At 53.2% G+C, this 19,737-nt stretch overlaps 2 protein-coding genes across 2 annotated transcripts in view; one reads left to right on the top strand and one right to left on the bottom strand.

The window, feature by feature from the left end:
• The window catches only part of DELE1 (DAP3 binding cell death enhancer 1), a 22,740-nt gene extending 10,946 nt beyond the window's left edge, over positions 1-11,794 (top strand). The window contains exons 8-12 of the mRNA XM_064671439.1: positions 515-673; positions 1,636-1,728; positions 5,084-5,240; positions 5,649-5,910; positions 9,451-11,794. Coding sequence (XP_064527509.1) covers positions 515-673; positions 1,636-1,728; positions 5,084-5,240; positions 5,649-5,902 — 663 coding nt within the window. The 3' untranslated portion in view covers positions 5,903-5,910; positions 9,451-11,794. The remainder of the gene's footprint in view (positions 1-514; positions 674-1,635; positions 1,729-5,083; positions 5,241-5,648; positions 5,911-9,450) is intronic.
• On the bottom strand, positions 9,047-19,737 carry PCDH12 (protocadherin 12). Its single transcript, XM_064671440.1, has 4 exons — positions 16,617-19,737; positions 16,045-16,139; positions 14,744-14,895; positions 9,047-9,828 (listed from the first exon to the last, which is right to left on the bottom strand). The coding sequence occupies exons 1-4, from the start codon at positions 19,521-19,523 to the stop codon at positions 9,464-9,466; spliced, it is 3,519 nt and encodes a 1,172-aa protein (XP_064527510.1). The 5' UTR covers positions 19,524-19,737; the 3' UTR covers positions 9,047-9,463.

Genomic DNA, 19,737 nt, shown 5'->3' with positions numbered 1-19,737 from the left:
AGATCCCCTTTCCCACAGCTTCTGAGGGCTTCTCCAGGTGCACAGGCTGTGCCACCAGCACCCAGGAGGGCACCAAGGAGAAACTTGTCATGTTACTGTATTTAAGACACCACTGCACATCCCAGGGCTTCCTAAATCTCCAGTTTGGGAATGGTAACTACAGCCTGCCACCTAGTGCAGGCTGGCTGCAGCCAGCAGCTGCTGGAGCTGGGAAGAGCTGCAGAAGCAGCTTCTTTTGAGTAATTGTTGGCCCAGTGCCACCCCCTTCAAGTTGGGGAGGTTTGAGTAGAGCAGGCAGGGTGGTTCCAGGGCTCTGGGGCAGTCACAGCCCCCTGTCTGGTTTAACCAAGCTGCTGTTCCTCAGCAGGGAGGGGTGGGAGAGCTGTGGGGGGAACCATGTGCAGCTTATGATGGATCTAAACAGGGGTTAAGCTTGACCTGTCCAGAGAGGGGTCACATCATGTTCCAGGGCATGTATTACCTGGCTCACACGGGTGGGTTTCTCTCTTTTCAGGCAGCTCTTTATTACTGCCATGCTGCCAGCAGCTGCCACCCCATGGCCCAGTACCGCTACGGGAGGTACCTCCTGCAGCACAGCCCTGGCCAGCAGTGGGACAGGCTCCAGAGGGCCCTGACGTTCCTGGAGGGAGCAGCAACGGCTGGGATCACAGAGGTCAGTGTCTGCAGCCTGGGGGGTCACAGGAGAGAGCCAGCAGAGAACCCTGACTGAAGGGCTTGAGCCACAGGACATCCTAGAAAGTATCGTTTGTGGGACTAGAAGCAAAATTCTTCCAACATGCTTATCCCTGCTCACAGCAGGGGGGCTGGAATAGGTGATCTTTGATCCCATCTAACCCAAACCATTCTATGATTCTCTGATTATATATTTATATTCCTGACAGTGTCTGGGAGACAGCCCTGCCTGCACATGGGAGCTGGGAACCAGCTGTATCAGCACACTGAGTGTCTGTTTTTAATGTGGCTCTTAGCTCAGAGCCCTGGCTTAAGAGAACTGACCTACAGTTGAAAACATTGCTCAATGTTCCATCTCCTCTCAATTCCAAGCGTTGCTTTGCTGGAGGAACTTCCACGAAATGCTTGAAGCGAGAACAGATCCTCATTTTGTAGCTGTGACTTTGGCAATGACTCATCCCTGTGGATCTGTGTACCCTGCCCTCCTTTCCCTCTCTCCAGGAGATACATTTAGGCCCATGTGCCATCTTCTGCTGGGAGTGCCAGTCATGCTGGCAGTGCCTGTGCCTCCTGTGCCACCCTGTTCCAGGAAGTGCATCTGCTGGATCTCATGGACAGTTCACGAGTCGGAGCCATTCCCTGGCTCTGCCTCCCACAGTGCAGTTTGAAAGGATATTCTGGCTTTGACAGTGTTGGGATGGTGATGAGAACTGCATGTGTGGTGGACTTGATAGATAAATGGGATTTCTTTGTGTGTTTACCATGTCAGGCTGATTTTTCCTAGGACAGCCCCCCTTCTCCCAACAGCCTCTGCAGCAAGCAGGGTCCTTGGGACACTTGTCTTGCCACAGCATTTGAGCAACTTGCAAAATCAGCAACAGAACTGGAGTAATTAAGGGGAAAAAAGCTGGCTGATCTGTACCCTGTGTGGTTTTGTTGCAGGCACAGGCTTATCTTGGAGTGTTCTACATGAGGGGGCTGCAGCCCCAGGAAAAGAGGGGTCTGAAGTACCTGCTGCTGGCAGCAAACAGTGGTGTAAGTAATCCCTCTGTAAACTCTGATTGTCCTCAGTTTGGGATTGTTTCAGGTTACAGGTGGCAGATTCCAGGGCTTCTTGGAAATGGGAGTGAGTGTCAGGATTTTACTGCACAGTGTGAAAGGACAGAGGGGAGTCTTGGTGCATCTGGGAGAGGAAACAGGCCCCAGGCACAGACCCTACAAAGCATGAAGGTACAGACAGCCCTGTTGGAGTTCTTAAAGCACCAGTGCTTGTATCCATCCAGCAGAATGGGACATGTTTCCCATTATGGAGCATCTGCACCCTCTTCAGTCAAAATCTTTCATTACTTCATCATTTTTAGAACTTCGTTGTGTCCATCTCAAATCTGTTCTTCAAAACTGGCCCATTGTTTCTTGCCTTCTGTAGAGAGGATGAAAGGACTATTTCTGGATTCATTTTTTTCTTCAGGGACCTTTAACATACTTAAATACTTGACTCTCCTTTCACCCTTCCCCCATTATTGCAGTTTCTCCTCACAGGTCATGTTGTCTAAATCTCCAACAATTATCTTGCTTCCACTTTCTCCAAGTGACCCAGGCTTGTTTTGTCTGAAGGGCAATGGCACAGTGTGGGCACAATACTGCTCCTGAACCCTCAGCAGCACTCAGAGAAGCACAAGTGTGCTATCCCACGTCTTGCAGCCAGGTTTCTGCATCCCACAGTTCTGTTTCCTTACAGCACTGCCATACTGTCCCCTTGTTTTCAGCTGCATTGTGAGAGCAAGTTTTTTTTCTGAAGAACTTGCTCATTTTAACTTCAGTTCCCACAGCTTTTGTGCAATGGAAAATAATGAATAGCCATTCCCTGTTCTGCTGGCTAATAGTTCTGGTTGTGGTGCCCTTTAGTGTGTCCTCTCTGAGTCATTTCTTTTGCAGGCTGCACAGCTCTGGTTTAGTTTGTCTCCCCGTGCAGTTATGCTATTTTACTTTCCTTGTCAGCCTTCTCTCTATTTTTCTAATTCTCCTTTGACCATTTTAAGATGCTTGGACTAAAATTGGACTCAGGATGGAGGTATGCCATGGATCTCACATAATGAGATCCTCTGCTTTGTTCTGTATTCCCTTCTAATAATTCCTAATACTCTTTGCCCTTTTGCCTGACACTGAGCAGTGATTAGATGGTCTCAGGGAACTATCACAGTGTGATATCACAGATTTCTTTCTATAAGCACTACTTTGCATTTGGCAATACTGTTTCTTTTGTGACTCTGTTGCCCACTCTTAGTCTTGTGAGATCTTCTCTAGTTAATTCTGTATAGTAAGTTGGACCACTCTGAACAACATTACATCACTTGCAAACTTTGCCACTTGGGTTTTCACCCTCTTTTCAGAGTGCAGACACTGTCAGATCACTGGTGGGACTAGGCCTGACCAGCCACAGCAGCTCAGACATCATGGTACACAGTATTTAGTTCTAAATCTGCTAAAGATCTCTCAGAAGCTGCATCACTGGCTCCTTTCTTCCAGCCAGATGTGTGTGCTGCACAATATCACACTGAATTATTAAACAGATGATTGTCGTTTACTGGTAAACCCTTAGCAACACGAAATCTGTCAGGTACCCCCCAGGAGATCAGTGTTTGGCATGTTTTGGTCACAGCCATGGCAGTGACCCCATCCACCCTTCCCCCTCTCTGGTTCCCAATGGATGCTGGCTGTGGATGTACCAGAGCCTCAGCTTTCAGGGCCTGGGCTCCCTGGGGTGGAACCCCACACGTTCCCCTGCAAGAAGGGTCCATGGGTGTGTTCCTTTCCCACTACCCTGGAGTATGAATTGGTGTTTAGTTGGTTAAAAGGATGCTGGGTACGGGTGAAACAAGGACAGCCCCGTTTAGTACAACTCCAGAGAAAGGCACAGGAAGTCCTGGATTCAGTGTTTCCCTGGTTGTTCCTGGGTGCTGGAGCCGAGCAGGGAACTCTGACAAGTGTCCTTCCAAACACTGCTCTGCAGAGAGCTCTTTTCTGCTTTGGTTCCCACTTTTTATCCTCCCTCATTTCATACATACGGCCATGGAATATCAAACCCGTGTTAAAGAGTGCTGTGGAGAACTGAGCCTGACCTCCACATTTCCAGGGATATCTCAGTCACTTCTGCCGTGCTAATTTGGGGATCTCCTCTCCTGGCAGCCTTGTGTCTGAGGTGCTCATCCTGGGAGAGATGGTTGGTGCAGCACTTCTGATTGAACCCTGTCTCTTGTCACAGCTGAAGTGCCAATCCTTCAACAAGTTTATCTCATCTCTAAAGGAGTTTATTGCTGTCATAAACTGAGACTTGCAACATTTTGCAAAGCACCCACTCACTGAGTTCTTCACTTGCCTCTACCAGCTACGTCCCAGACAGCAACACTTGCAATATGTTCTTTTCTCGTGGCTTTATTAAAAAACCTGCTACTTGATTTTTTTCCCTTCTTTTCTTATCCTCTCCTTTTTTTTTTTTTTTTTGCAAAGCCTTGTTTAGATCATGTTTCTGGCAGCCATACTCTTCAGGTTGTGCAGCTGGAAAGGTCTGTGTGACCACTAGCCCATGCAGTCTTTTTAGTGTCATCATCTTTTTAATGTCTTGATTTCCTGCCACCTGAGACCCTTTTCTTCCCATTGGATCTCAAAGATAAAGTGCACAGTCAACACATAAACATGGCACAGGTTTGGATTTGGCTTCACTGACCCATCTGCAGTGACACCCTTTAGTTTCTGGTTCATTCTCAGCACTTACCCGTGTCTGAGTGGTTCAGCTGCTTTCTCTCTGTGTTTACTTGCTTGATTTCATTTCTGCTGCTCGAGATTTCTTCTGCAGTAGCATCAGGTGGGGCTGAGCAGGACAGTGCAGCACTGGTGTGTTAAGGGCTGCCAGGGGGAATCTTCCAACCCTTGGCAGCAAGCACCTCTGTGGCATTTGTTAGTTTTTACAAGATTTCAGTGTGAACTGTTGCAGGGCAGTCCCGGGGTGTGCTCGGAGTCTGGGTGGGATCAGGATGTGGGTGCAGCCAGGGCTGCCCAGATCCTCTCAGCTCTGACCCCTGAGACAATCAGGATGCTCTGCAGACCCAGCTGTTCCTTTGTTCCCCTGACACAGACCTGAGTGTTGAAGGGAAATCGGTGAAATTAATTGGAAAGGGATGGGAAGGAGCAGAGGCAGAGATAGCTGGGGGGAAATTCTGCTTTGCTGTGTGCTCAGAGGAGGGACTAAAATACTAAATTACTGAGGGATAGAGGGGTAAACTTAAGAGGGTGACCAAAGATAGAGCAGTAAACTTTAAAGAAGGTGTTAAAGACTCTGTGCTCTCCTTTCCTGTGCTGTTGTCACTTCTCCCTGTGCTCTTTCCTGTGCCAGGATGCCCAAAGCAGGTACCACGTGGGTGTTTGCTACGAGCAGGGCCTTGGGGTGCAGCAGAACCTGGCAGAGGCACTGAGACACTACAGGGAGGCAGCTGCTGCTGGGAACAGGCACGCCCAGGAGAGACTGAAGCTGTGGGAAGAGGAGCTGGAAGGTATCACAGGGTGGTGGAGGGTGTGGGTCTCCAGGGGGACTGACCCCATAATAGTGGGGCCTGTATTGCCAGAGGAAGGGTCACATAGGGCCATGGCACTAAGGAGTTCTTTTGACTGAAGGGAAGGGACTACTTTTCAGTTACTTACACTTCTGACCACCTCTTTCTGGCCCAGCTGAAGTGGAGAAGCCATTCCCATAGTCTGATGTGTCACAGAATCATTTAGGGTGGAAAAGACCTCTGAGATCATTGAGTCCAACCTTTCGCAGGTTGGATGGGGCCCTGAGCAACCTGGTGTAGTGGAAGATGTCCCTGCCCATGGCAGTGGGGTTGGAATGAGATGATCTCCAAGAACCCTTCCAACCCAGCCCATTCTGTGATTAATATCTCGTTTTTCTGTCCTTTCAGATGTGCGGGCAAAGCATCCGTTCCCTTCAGGAATACGAGCCTCTTCCTCGAGCCCCAGTTTCTGGGCTCTGGAGCCTGTGTCTGCAGATGTCCACAGCACCCAGCCAGGATGTGCCCTCACCCTGCCCCACTCTTGGAGCACAGACAGACTCCATGTGATGCTGCTGAGCAGTGCAGGATGGAGCCGTGCCTTCGGACACAGGACAGTGCCTCTGGAAAGGCAGTTCTGGGAGCCCCACAGCTGCTGTTCCTAGAGCAGGCAGTAAGTGACACCAGCACAGGAGAAGGCAACCCTTAGTCTGTGTGGGGCTGGAAACCCTTAGTCTATGTGGGGCTGGAAACCCTTAGTCTGTGTGGGGCTGGAAATCCTTAGTCTGTGTGGGGCTGGAAATCCTTAGTCTGTGTGGGGCAGGAAGCAGACTGCAGGGATTGGAAAGGGAAAGCTTCCTGTTCATGAACAGGAGCCATTTTTAAGTCTCAGGGGTTTGAGAATAAACTTTGTGATATTCCTACACCACCATATCATCTGGTCCTCTTACCTTCCAATACAAGGATGTTGCTTTCTGCACCTACATTTCTGGATAGAGCAATGTATAGACTCATGGCACAGGGTGCCCAGAGAAGCTGTGGCTGCCCCATTCCTGGAGGTGTCCAAGGCCAGGTTGGACAGGGCTTGGAGCAATCTGGGATAGTGGAAGGTGTCCCTGCCCATGGCAGGGGGGTGAATGAGATGAGCTTTAAGATCTCCTCCAGCCCAAACCATTCTCTGCCAGCAACCATTCACTGTGATGTGATTTGGGGTTATAATTCCAGTAGCCCTGCATGTCCTGCGCAGTCCCCCAGTGAGGTTTACAAGCCACCATATGGTGATGTTGGCAACTAACCCTGTGATGGGTCTGGCCCACACTCTCTGAGGCAATTTGCTGTCTCCTGAAGGCAAGTTCCCACAGTGGCTCTGCTACCAGCACAGTCTGAGCTCAGCTCTACGTTGCCATTTTAATCTGCTTCCAAACCTGTGCAAGCAAGAGAGTGAATTCTCATTATTAGGACACAGGTTTTTTGGGATATGACCTGTACCAGTGAGAGTGACAGCTGCCCTCAGCCATCCTGCACCGTGGCCTTCAGTCCCCAGTTGTCATTCCTTCAGCCCTGGCAGTGAGCTGCTCCCATGGGTACCACCCTCTGAGTCACAGTGAGCAAGGTTTGCTTCAAAATGTACATTGGACATGTTTGCTGAGCACGCCAGCCTGTTTCCAGTCAGTGGATAAGGGATGCTCCCAGCGGGAAGGCACCACTGGCAGGCAGCAGCAGGCAGCTGCTGGGATAATTCCTTCCACTGGGGCAGCTGGATCCGGAAAAAGGCATTTGTCCACACCAGTGTAAACTGGTTCAAGGGCATCTGTGCAAACTGCCCAGCTTCCTGTGGCCGTGGTGCTTGGTGCTTTGTATGGATGAGGCTCTGGAAAACAAAGGCAATGGCCCCATCCTGAACTTGCTGTGGTCTCCATTCAGCAAGGGAGGGGCACAGCCAGCCCTCAACACATCTGATTGTTCTTCTAGTCTGGTCTCTCTTTCTGCTCAGACCAAGCTTTCTTCGACCATTTCCTTTATCAAGCAGGATACAATTAGCAGGAAGTTCCTGGGGTGGATTTCCTATGCTGTGATAACCCACAGCGTGCTTACGCACTGGGCAGCTCGGGGCAGGGGCTGGGGGGTTGAAAGCAGGATCAGGAAATTGAACCAAGAGGGAGGAATTTGTCTCCTTTTTAATCTGCTTATTATAAGGTATTTTGATGTAAAGATTGTCCTTTAACAGGCACATCGAAGCAACTCTACAGAGGAAGGTGTGAGGTTTGTCCTCTGCGTGTGCTCCTGAGATGCTCCCACAGGGCTGCATCTCCTCAGTCCCAGAATGCTTCCCTTGTGGTTTGCACAGCTGCAGCTCAGTTGGAATTTGGCTCCCTGTCATTGTTTTGGTGCAGGAACCTGTTTTGTTTGTAAAACAAACCAGCAAGAGATTTCTGTTAGCAAACCCAGGACGAACCCATCCGTGTATAGATGCCAGAGATGGGCTCATCTGTGCAAGCATTTTGGAGGCTCCAAACACAACAGTGGATATTTTGGGTGTTGAACAATCCACCTGGGGAAATCTTACTCTGTTTCTCTTGTCATTTGGTTCCAAGAGCAAGAGAAAGGGATAACTTTCTCATTTACCCTGCTTTAAATGATCTGTATGATTGTCTGGTGCTGTGTATACACCTAAAGCTGGGAACTGTCACCTCCAGGTGAAGGGAAAAGAACACGGGTTGGACACTGTTGAGATGGTCCAGGATTGTGGTACCTGTTCTTTTTCAACTTAACAGCAAAATGCAAGCCAAAAATATCACCCAAAGACCCCTGATGTGACAGCAAATGAGCAAATCTGCTTTGGCCCTGAACACGTTGTGAGCTGGGGTGTCTGTGGTGAAGTCAGTGTAGTGTTTTTGCTGTGAAGATGTGAAGGGAAGCAGGCAAAGTGGTGAGAGCAGTGCCCTGTGTCACCAGTGACACCGCAGTGCTGGCAGGGAGGTGATGCTCACCCTCATTCCCATCTTTGACCCCCCTCCCACCTACACAGCCCCTTCTCCAGCATGCCCCAAATCTTTTCTGGTGTTTTATACCATAGCTGGAAGGCCCAAACTCTGGTACAGAGAAGAGTCCCCCGTGTGTGCAGGATCCAAAATCCCTTCCCTGCCATCCACACACTGCTGGGGAGCCTGTGGATGCACTGCAGCTGCCTTCCCATTCTCTGTGAGTGCAGATCCACCCTGGGGAAGCACAAACACCTGTGTGCTTCCTCCTTTGTTACCAGTATCTTAGTTTTCCCACCCATGCAATTATCCCAAAACTGTCTTACAGCTCACACACAGACAGATCAAAGTGAAAACCCATAATAAGGGTGAAGCTGGAGACTGAATATTTCAAAACAGTGTTTTCACGCTTCCCTTTTCCCAGGTTACCTTTGGCAGACTCCAGCCATCTGTTGTCTGCTTCTGGATAAGGAGTATGCTCCAAAATCCAATGGCCTCCAAAGAGAATCGAATAGAACAGAATCATTAAGGTTGGAAAAGACCTCCAAGATTGAGTCCAACCTTTGTCACCACCTTGTCAACCAGATCAGAGCACCGAGTGCCATGTCCATTTGTTATGGGGAAGGAATTTGTGAGCACCTGGTGCAGCCATAGGAGAGATGCCAGTGCTGATTTTGGGGTGTTTAACAAAATGCAAATTCACAGTGGTAGAACCACAAAAGCTGGAAGGATCAGTGGGAGACAACAGGCACATCCTCTCCTTTCTCAGCTGCCATTCCAGGCTTCCTGCACATTTGTCAGCTACACTGCACCTTGTTCCAGAGAGGGTAATGTTAGAAAAAAAGAGTTTTATTTAAATAACTGAAATCCTGGAGCCCAACTCTGCAGCACATGTCCGAGTCCATGACAGTATGTGGACGTCCGTGGTGCACAGTCTGATCATGTGGACGTTTCTTGCTGTGCTGTTGTTCCAACAGCCCCCATCCCCTCATAGCCTGTCCTGGGAGGAAGGGGTGACCTGAGTGTGCTGGGGAGCTGGAAGGGGAGGAAGGCAAGGACAGGGAGGTAGAGGGCAACTAAACAAGGTGAAATCGGTGATGGAGAAAGTTGCTGGGGCAAGGCAAAGGAAGGACCATGCCTCTTGTGATTGTCTAGACATGGGTGATACAGTGACCTGCTGGAGCCCACGTGAGCACCCAAAGCTCTGTCTGACTCCCATCTCCTTCTGACAGGCACCAGCAGAACCTACAGAACAGCAGCACTGTCCTCCAGCCCCAGGCCCTTCCCACGTGCCGACAGCTGCCGCAGGAGCCCCGCGCCTGTCTCGCTGTGGACTTGGACCTTCTGGGACAGAATCATTTCAAAGAGGGTGCTCATCTCCGAGAGGAAGGTGCTGGTCAGCCTCGTCCCAGCAGCGCTGGAGTCAGCCCCAGCACCTTTGCCAAAGGTCTCAAAGGTCCTTGGTTTCTCCTGCCTTGCAGCCTCCTCCTCCTGAGAGGAGTGGGGGTTGTTGGGGGAGAAGACGTTGTCCTTGTAGCTGCTGGTGAGGGGGAAGGAGAGCCGGGCCATCCACGCTGGGTCTGCAGCTGTGAGCCTCTTGAGGGCCAGCTCTGAGGGAGACAGGGAGCAGAGGAGACCACAGGAGAGAAGAGAGGGAAAAAATCAAGTAAATAAAATTATTGATTAATAAGATCTCCTGAAATCAGTGAGAGAAATGACTGTAAACAGGTCTAGGGAGAAACTACCAAATCATACAACCCAGCAGCTTAGTAAAACCAAGCAAAATAGAACTGGTTTAAAACTACTGGGGTTTTTTGTTTTGTGTTATTGTAATAACCATTAGAATCACTTTGCTTCCTCATTTGTTGCAGCCTGGAGTGGCACTTCACTAAATTGTTAGCAAAGCCTGAGAGAGGGAGGGTTTAGGACTGGCCAAAGGGGAGCTGACAATGGAAAGCTTGCAAGGGGGAAGTATTGGACCCAAAGATAGCGGACTTCCCTTCAGGGTCACTCCAGGGGGGGAATTTGCTGCTAAGCAGGCAGATTGAGACTGAGAAGAAATGGGTTATTGTGAAAACAATAATAGCAGAATGAAATTCTGGATTATAAAATGCACAGCTGGGTGGTTGAGCACTAGTAACAAACAATTGAGCTATAAAGTGGTTGTTCCTCGATTGGAAACAGCTGAGGAGCAGTGGGAGCCTGGGCTGGGGGTTGGGGCAGGCTCCTTAGTGCACCAGTAATGTGATTTTGTCCCAGAAATGGAATCATCCAGTGTGTTGGTCAAGGTATGAAGGCATATCCATGGTATTGTTACCGGGTCTGGCGAGACCTGATTAGGAGAATTACACACAAATCTGATTATCCATCCAGAGGAGAGAGGAGCTGGAATGACACCAGGGTAGGGAAAACTCTGGGGATGAAAGCAGGAGTGATCCAGGACGACATGATGGACACTCCAAGAGTGGGGGTTACTGCTCCTAAGGAAGCAAGTGCTCCCCAGGGCCCTGCTGCAACCTGCCACTATTTTGAGGAGACAAGCACCGGCAAAGGAAATCTTTAGGCTTAAAATAGCGCTGGCAAAAGAAGAAGTGATTACAACTGTCCATGAATAAACATCTCCTGGAAAAGAAAGGAAGGACCCCATAGCAGGGAGAGCCTGGAATAGCTTCCCCGTCAGACGGCAGGAAAGGAAACGGGGGTTCTTGTTTTTTGAGGTAGTTGGTAAACAAGAGTCCGTGCTGAGGAGCACAGAGCTGCCTTCCAGCCCCACGTTGTTCCTTCCCAAAGCATATCCCAGAACCCCTGGGGGGTCGGAAGCGACCACCTGGTTTGTGAAACACTTTGAGAGCAGTAAAACAAGTCACAGGTGTCTGGTAACAAAACACAGCAGTCCCAGGGTGGCCAGAGCTGGTGTCACTAATAATTGTGTGGCTCTGACTTGTACAGTGACCTCTGGAAGGAGGGCCTCCATTCTGATGCAGTTATCCTGCTGCTTCCAGAGGATAATCAGTATCCTCTCCCAGCCTGGGACACAGGGTCCCCACCCAGTGACTGAGACAAGGCTCCTTCCTCAGCCAGCCAGTCCTTTTTCTCTGAAAAACTGCTTTCCTTGCGTGGAATGGGGGTGAGAGCTGGGACTCAAACCTGGTAAGGAGAGAAGGGCAAGTACATCACTTAGGTTTTTGTTTCAAAATTCTTTTGCGTTGCTTCACTTCCAGGATTTCTTTCTGCAATCTCAGTATTCTTTCAGTCACAGTGACTGTTCCTTAACACATCACCCAAGAGTGCTGCAGCCCCATGGTTTTGCTCTTAAAACACCCAGTTTTCTCCTCCCAGTCTGCAAGAAGCCACTGCATTCCCTAAATATTTGGATGCCTCAGCTCTGGAGCAGGACACAACCAGTCTGCTCCCTGCTGGGAGAGCCACGACTCTGTGGGCTGATGGTCCTGTGGCCATGAAACATTTTGATTAGGTTTGTTTAATTTGACTAATAACTCTTTACTGCCTTGTTTTAATGGTGCTTTGAGAGCAGGGGTTGTTTTTATCATCAGTAAAGTTCTATCTCTCATCTGCTGCTGGGAGAGGCTGTGCTTGGCGGGTGGGGGTCGGCATTAACAGAGGGGGCCGAGTTCATCCCGCAGCATAAACAACCCCAGAGCTGCCTGGGACTGATTAATCCCACAGTTCCTCCTGCTGGGAACAGCACAAAGGCCCAGACAGCCTCAGCCAGCTGTTAAGATACTCCTGAGCACAAGCAAAGCTTCCTTCCTCCCTCTCAGGATGCAAGTCCACTTCTCTGTTTGTGTTTGGGAGAGGAGGAAGGAGCCTGGCAGCTCCGGCGTCTGCGCCCTGTCGCCTTCTCGGGAAGCTCTGGGCTCATGGTGAGGGTTTTTCACCACTGGAACAGGGCAGCCTCCTTGGGAATGGCCAGCAGGAAGCCACATGGGCACAGCCTCAGCATTCCCTGCTGGCATTCACTGAGAAATGGAACACAGTTCCTTCCAAAAAAACCATTGTCATGATGGGGAATCATGCTCTGCAAACCTGTCAGGGTCTGGATGAAGAGTCCTGGATAACTTTGGACAAGGGCATGGAGTGATAGAACAAGGGAGAACACACTGACAGACAGCAGGGTTAGATGGGATATTGGGAAGAAATTCTTCCCTGTGAGGGTGGTGGGGCACTGCCCAGGGAAGTGGTGGAATCATCATCCCTGGAAGCATTCAAAAAACATGGATGTGGCACCTGGGGACACGGGTTAGTGGTGGACCTGGCAGTGCTGGGGTGATGGATTCGATGGCCTGAGAGGGCTTTGCCAGCCTTAATGATTCTGTGAGGTTCCAGTACTTTGGCAAAAGGGTTTTTTCCTACCAGATCCAAGAGTGATGTGAGATGTTATTTCATGGATCTGCCCCACCACAGCATGGATTTTCTAGGATGCTCCTTGTGGGCAGGACTGGATCCAGACAGAGATCCCTTTAGTGGGATTGGTGCCTGTCAGTGCACCATGAGATGCACCATGAGATGCACGATGCTCCTGTTCACTCCCTGCCCTTGGCTGCAGGACCTTTAAATCCAAAAACCTTTCAGCTCTCATTTCACCCAGCCTTTCCTTCATTTACTCCTTACCAGAACAAAACAGCAGGGAGGCAAATGGGGAGAAGCAGCAGGTTCTCTCCCTAAGGAAGAGCACCAAAAATGCCCAACTCTGGAATTAAAACCACCCCAGCAGCAAACCTCAACGAGTTCCTCTCCTTCCACAATGAAATTTCTGCTACAGGACATGAGTCAGCCCAACTCTTTCAAATTGAAATGCCAGTAGAGGAGATTTTTAGAACAAATCAATAAAAGGAACATGTAGAAAATGTCAGGCCCAGATGGTATTCACCCCAGAGAGCCAGAGGAACTCAGATATGAAATTGCCTGGTTTATTAGCTGCTGTTGGTTAACTACTGCTTCAAATGAACAGGGATCAGAGGAAGGGAAGGAGAAATTGTGACAGGAGTTTTCAAGCGTGTGAAGGTGAATCTGGTGTGGGCAAATTCATAGAAATCCTCCTGTGCCTGGCTCAGCACAGGGACAAGGAGGTGCTGTTTCAAAGGGAACCAACGTGACACTGTCAAGGCGGGGAATTGTGTTTTGCAAATTTGTTGGAGTCTTTGGAAGGGCTGGATGAACAGTCCTGGGTGACTTTGGACAAGGGCATGGAGTGACAGGACGAGGGGGAATGGCTTCAAACTGCCAGAGGGCAGGGGTAGATGGGATTTTAGGAAGAAATCCTTCCCTGTGGGGGGTGGGGAGGCACAGGTTGCCCAGAGAAGCTGTGGCTGCCCCTGGAATCCTGGAAGTGTCCAAGGCCAGGCTGGACGGGGCTTGGAGCAACCTGGGCTGGTTGAAGGTGTCCCTGCCCATGGCAGGGGGTGGCATGAGATGATCTTTAAGGTCTCTCCCAACCCAAACCATTCCATGATTCAATTCTATGATGACAGGACACCTGAGCTGGTGGAAAAGCACCAGCCAGGCTCTCAGGGACCTGAGCTGTCCCTGAATCAACAGCCAGGGACTAATGTGTGTTAAAAGCTGGGAAGTGAGGGTGGGAATAATTAATCTTCCCCACCAAGGGAGGTCATTAGCAGAGTCCCAGAGTATCTGCTCATCACAGTGATAAATGACATGGAGAAGGGGACAGTGTTGGTGTCGACTCTACTGAAACACCCAAAAGCAGAGGGTTGTGAAGGACCTAATAATGCTGAGAGCTGTGAGTAACACGTGGCTGGTGGATTTCTGTGTCACCAACTGTTGGACAATTGTCCCAGGGAATAACATGTCATGTACTGATGACTCTCCCACCATGCAGAGGAGAGGTTTGGGAGTCACCCCAACAGTCTGGTGACAGAGCTCGTGGGGAGCTTGGGCAGTACAGGAATGAAGAACAAACTGGAAAACCTTCTTGTACCCCCAGTGGCTCCTAAACACTGGACACAATTCTGGTCACCACATCTCAGTAAAGAGACACTAAAATTAGCAGCAGGTTGGTGACCGGAGATGAGACTGGATTAGAGGAAAGGGGAGCCTGATGGGGCTCGACAAGGACAACTCTCCACCTTTCTCACTCTGCATGGACTAGGAGACCATGAAAAGGAGGGGCTCGGGTCAGGGTGGAAAGCAGATCACCAGCTGCAATGTTAAACTGGACTTCAGCCCTACACAACAACAGAGCTCAGCCTCACACATCAGCTAAACAACAGCAGAGACATCCACGGGAAAGGAGATCTCCCATAAACACAGGAACAAATCCAACGTGAAGCTCAGCAAGTGCCTTTTTGCTGGGCACTGCCTGGTACTGAAAGCCTGGGATGGTCCAGCCATGCTCTCCCAGGCATCTGCCACTGTCAGAGACACTCCAGGAGATGAGATGTCCCCCCAGTTTGACCTGAATGGGGTTAGTGTGTTATCTGAGGAGACCCCAGTGCCGTAACTCCCACCAGCCCCAGCGTGCTCCCAGTGGCGAGGCCACCTCACCTGCCTGTGGCTCCAGGAGGGTCTCCAGCTCCTCTCCCACCAGCTGCGGCACCGAGAGCTCGAAGCCGCTGTCGGAGTCGCGGTCCTCGGCCTCGCTCTCACCGTGCCCGCTGTCCTTCGTGCTCTGGCAGTCAGTGTCCAGCCCTGCAGCCCTGCCAGGGGACACAGCACCCGAGTCACTTCAGCTCCCACCACAGCCCCTTGGAGGTGTTCGTGTCAGTCCCCCACGAAATGACCCAAGGAGGGGGTGTGGGCACCCTCTCGGAACCGAAGGCACACTGATTTCAGTCCCCACTAAGAAATCCATTTGGGGGTTGTTTGGGTTACACAAGGGGCTGCTATACATTTCTTGCCCGAGAGGGGTTTTGTCCTTCTTCAAGGAGATCATAGAATCACAGAATGGTTTGGGTTGGAAGCGACCTTAGAGCTTATCACAGTGACCTTCTGCCATGGGCAGAGACACCTTCCACTAGACCAGGTTGCTCCAAGCCCTGTCCAGCCTGGTCATGAACACTTCCAGGGCATATCCATAGCAAACAGGGAGCTGGCTCCTCTCTATAAATTCAGAGGAGCTTCCCACCTGCAGGATCAGGTGAGGAGCATCACAGCTCTGACCCAGCAGCCCCAGACCCACTGTCCCTCCCTCTCCATCCTCAGAAGATCCAGAAGGTGGAGAAAGTTGTGTCTGCCCATGGCTTGGGCAGGTGTGGATGGGAGGACATCTGGCATCTTCAGGAGTGTTCACCCAGAAATGTCAACAGCATAATTTAATGGGAACACCATGAAGTTTGGCTCTGGGAACATCTTTGGCACACAGCTGGCATATCTCAGTTCTTCCAGACCCGCTGGCATTGTCTCCCTCTCTTGCCTCCTGGCACAGGGAGAGGTGCCCCAAATTCATGTCAACAGCAACAGCATCTCTAAGAAAGTGCCCAAAACCATGGGAAAACTCATCCTTGTGCTGCTGCCTCCAGAGCTGGGACCCTCTGTGCTCCTGAGTGTCCTTGTCCATTACACTGGAACCCACTGGTTCCCTTACATTGTCCATTACACTGGAACCCCTGGCAAGGATGGGATGGAACTGCCAAAGGTGCCCCAGGAAGGAGGCCAAGGGCAGTGGAATACCGCCAGGAGCACGGCCATCCCCTGCAGGGAGGACCTACCTGCCCAGTCTCAGGGTGAGGCTTTGCTGCCCCAGTGCTGCCCTCGGAGGCTGCTGGGGCTGGTGAGGCCGAAGCAGAGGCAGCAGAGACAGGAGGGAAGGGGGCGTGGGAGAGGGAAGGGCCGGGATCCAGCCTTACCTGCTGCCGTTCTTGGCCGTGTACTTGTTTCCCCTGTAGTTCGTTTTGGGCTGGAACTGGCCCTGGTGCAGCAGGGAGAGCAGCTGGGAGATTTGCTGTAAGGCAGGAAGAGCCTGTTGAGCCCCGGCGGTCGCCACTCAAGCTGCTTCCTGCCAGGACGTCCCCGCGGACCCCCCGGCCTTTTTATAGCGTTTCCTCCTCCTGCAGATGGTTCGGCAGCCCCGGGCAGGGGGAAAAACAAGCGGCCGGGAGCCCACCTGGCCCCCCTGCGCCATCTGCCTGCCCTTCCCTGCCCACACACTCCCCTGGGAACGGGAGCACGGGATTGTCCCCTTCTCCCTGGGACAGACGCCCTCCCTCCCAGCTCCCAGGGTGTTCTGGTGAGCGTGGGGAGACCCTGCCCGTGGTGGGGTGGATGTTCATCCCACCCAGCACCTCTGCCCAGGGCCGGGGAAGGAGATCAACCAACGACCATCAGGGTGCACATTCCCACCACCCCAGGGTGGGCGAGACTCATGAAAGGAAGGAGTGTAGGGGTGCACAGCTCTGGGAATGCACAGGGCAGCTCTCACCTGCACTGGGGGTGACTCCATGGCGAACTCCCCGGTGGGGCTCTGCTCTGCCAGGGCCACCAGCGACAGCCGCACCAGGCTCCGGAGGATCTGCTGGTGGGGCTGGGGCTGCCCAGGCCCTCCAGCACCCACGGGCTGCTCGAGTGGCAGCTGGGGCTGTCCCATGGGTGGCTTCACCAGGCTCTTGCTGTGCTTTGGTGCATCCGGGGGGCTCGCGGCCTCTTTCCCCAAATGTTTGGGTCTGTGGGGCTGGCAGGGCCGGCGCTGCAGGATGGGCAGCTCGAAGGTCTCCTGCTGCTCCTCTGAGTCTTTTTGAGTCCTCTGATTTCTCAGGGTCCTGTAGAGAGTGGGGGTGAGGTGGAGGGGAGGCTGTGGGTAGCCCCCTGGCACAGGGGGGGCTGTGCCAGGTGGATCCTCCTGGCAGGGCTGGGGGGGCTCAACCTCCCGAGGGCGGCCCCGGAGCAGCGGGATGAGGTGGATGTCAGTCTTCTGGATCTGCCTGGGCGGCTTCTTGAGCTGCTGCTGCCTGCGGGCATCCTCTGCCTCCCTGCAGTTGTAGGCCATGCCATCCTTCTTCTCCTTCTTCCGCAGAGACAGGGTCAGAGCCAGCAGGAGAAGGCACCCGCCCAGGAGAGCAGCCAGACAGATCACCACCACCATGGAGAGGCTCAGCCACCCGGGGTCCTGGGCTGAGATTTTGGAGAATGCCCCGTGATGCCGGAAAACCAAGCGGAGCCGGGCCAGGGTGTGCAGGGGGGTGTCCCCCTCGTCGCTCACCCGGACCAGCAGCTCCCGCTCACTGCCGGCCAGGCTGCTGGCATTGCTGGCATTGAGGAAGACCTGCCCAGAGAGAGGGTCCAGGATGAAGAGCCCAGCATCATCCTCCCCCACCAGATCATACCGGAGAGCCCCATTGCTGCCAGAGTCCACGTCCCTGGCCACGATGGTGAAGAGGAAGGGACTGCCAGCACACGACACGAGTGTTGTGTTGGTCTCTGCTGCAACCCCTTGGGTGCTCCTGTTCCCAGGGACCACCCAGAAGCACCCTGTCTCCACACTGACCAGGACAGAGAGCGTGGCTGCACCTCCCACCAGCACTGGCATGGTGATGACGGGCGCGTTGTCATTGCGGTCAAGCACGGCCAGCCTGATGGAGATGTTGGATGCCAGCTTGGGGTGACCTCCATCCTCCGCAGTCACCAAGAACTCCAGGCTACTCACCTGCTCGTAATCAAAAGCCTGGAGGGCAAAAACATCCCCAGTGGTGGGGTCGACTGAGACCAAAGCCGAAGCAGAGGAGTCTGGGATGCTGTAGGTGATTTTCCCGTTGAAGCCCAGGTCGGGGTCAGTGGCACGGACGGTGAGCAGGAAAGCAGGTGCTTCGCTGTTCTCAGCAACAGCAGCCTCGTAGGTGGCCCTGTCGAAGGCCGGGGCGTTGTCATTGACATCGCTGATGCAGATGGTGAGGTGTTTGAGCACGGCCAGGGACAGGTCCCCCAGGTCCCGCACCACCAGCGTCAGGTTGTACTCGGCGCGCAGCTCCCTGTCCAGCGCGGCGTTGGTCATCAGCACGTAGCTGTGGCTGTTGGTCCTCTTCAGCCTGAAGTGCTCGTCCCCTTGGCTGAGGGAGCAAAGCACTTGCCCATTGCTTCCTGAGTCAGGGTCACTGGCTGTCACCAGAGCCACGAAGCTGTCCTTGGGAAGGGCTTCGGACAGCACGGGCACCCGCGCGGCCCAGGTGACGTGGACGTCGGGAGCGTTGTCGTTGACGTCCAGGACTTTGACCAGGACCTTGCAGTGTGCTGGGATGGGGTTGGCACCCAGGTCCCGGGCCTGCACATCCAGCTCGTAGGTGTGGGTTTCCTCGTAGTCCAGAGGGTGCTTCAGGATGATGCTGCCCGTGCGGGCGTCAACGCTGAAGGTGCTCAGCACCTCGGGGGGCGCGTGTTTGCTCAGGCTGTACTCAATCTCCCCGTTGGGACCCTGGTCGGGGTCGGTGGCTGTGACCGTCACAAGGAGGGTCCCGGGCAGAGCATCCTCCCGAACCTCCACTGTCAAGGAGCTCTCTGCAAAGACGGGGCTGTTGTCATTGGAGTCGAGGACAATGACTTTAATTAAAGCAGTACCTGATTTTGGTGGCTCCCCGTGGTCAGTGGCCGTCAGCTCGAGGTCGAAGGAGGAGTGCAGCTCCCGGTCCACTTCTTTAACCACGACGAGCTCCGCGTGCCTCATCCCATCGGAGCTGGAGATGACCTCCAGAGCAAAGTGCTCACTGGGGGAGAGGGCATAGGAGCAGCGGGCATTGGGGCCAGCATCAGCATCCAGGGCTCGATCCAGCGGGATCCGTGTCTGCAGGGACGCGCTCTCCGAAATCTCCAGCTCCAGCTCGGGCGTTGGGAACCGTGGCGCGTTGTCGTTGACATCCAGCACTTGAACCTCCACGTGGATCAGCGCCAGGTTTTGGGCAGCCAGCACGTCGAACGAGACCCAGCAGGGATCACTGTGCCGGCACAGCTGCTCCCTGTCCACCCGCCCAGCCGTGCTGAGCGCCCCGTCCCCGCTGCCCACGCGCAGAGGGAACCTCCCGGGGGTCTCCATCAGCTGGAAGGTCTCCGCTGTGTCGCCGCTCTCGCCCCCCTCGAAGTGCTCAGCCAGTGTCCCAATGACTGTCCCCGGTGGCACCTCCTCGAACACCCGGTACTGCACCGTGAACGTGGCGACCTCCTGGGCGTCGGCGCAGAGGAACAGGTACCACCAGAGCGCCGGGAGCTGCAGGGCAGAACGGCCCAGCAGGAGGATGCTGCTGGCAAAGCTCAGTGTCCCCCTGCCCCGGGGCACTGCCGGGGCCCTGCCCGCCCGCCGCCGCATGGCCATGGAGTCCTCACGGCGACCGCGAGTCCTCGGCATCCTCTCCCATCCCCAAGTCCCACGGGCACCGCTCAGTGGTTGGAAAGGAGAAGAAATCACAAGCCAGTCTGGTGGCTTTCCCCCTCCCTGCCATCACCGGCAGGCAGTGGGTGCTCCCAGCCCAAGGTGCTCCCCAGGCTGGAATGCTCAGCCCCGAGCGGAGGAACCGCCACCGGCGCAGCGTCCGGCCGGCTGGGAGCCCGGAGCTGGACCA

The sequence above is a fragment of the Pseudopipra pipra genome, chromosome 15 (assembly GCF_036250125.1).
Source record: "Pseudopipra pipra isolate bDixPip1 chromosome 15, bDixPip1.hap1, whole genome shotgun sequence".
Taxonomy (NCBI): Eukaryota; Metazoa; Chordata; class Aves; order Passeriformes; family Pipridae; genus Pseudopipra; species Pseudopipra pipra.
This window is presented reverse-complemented; position numbering and strand designations above follow the sequence as displayed.

Coding starts and splice junctions, on each gene's coding strand:
- PCDH12 (XM_064671440.1), bottom strand. CDS start 19,523: ATGCCGAGGACTCGCGGTCGCCGTGAGGACTCCATGGCCATGCGGCGG. Junction 16,140..16,616: donor TGGAGTCACCCCCAGTGCAG/GTGAGAGCTGCC, acceptor CCTGCCTTACAG/CAAATCTCCCAGCTGCTCTC. Junction 14,896..16,044: donor ACGGCCAAGAACGGCAGCAG/GTAAGGCTGGAT, acceptor GTCCCCTGGCAG/GGCTGCAGGGCTGGACACTG.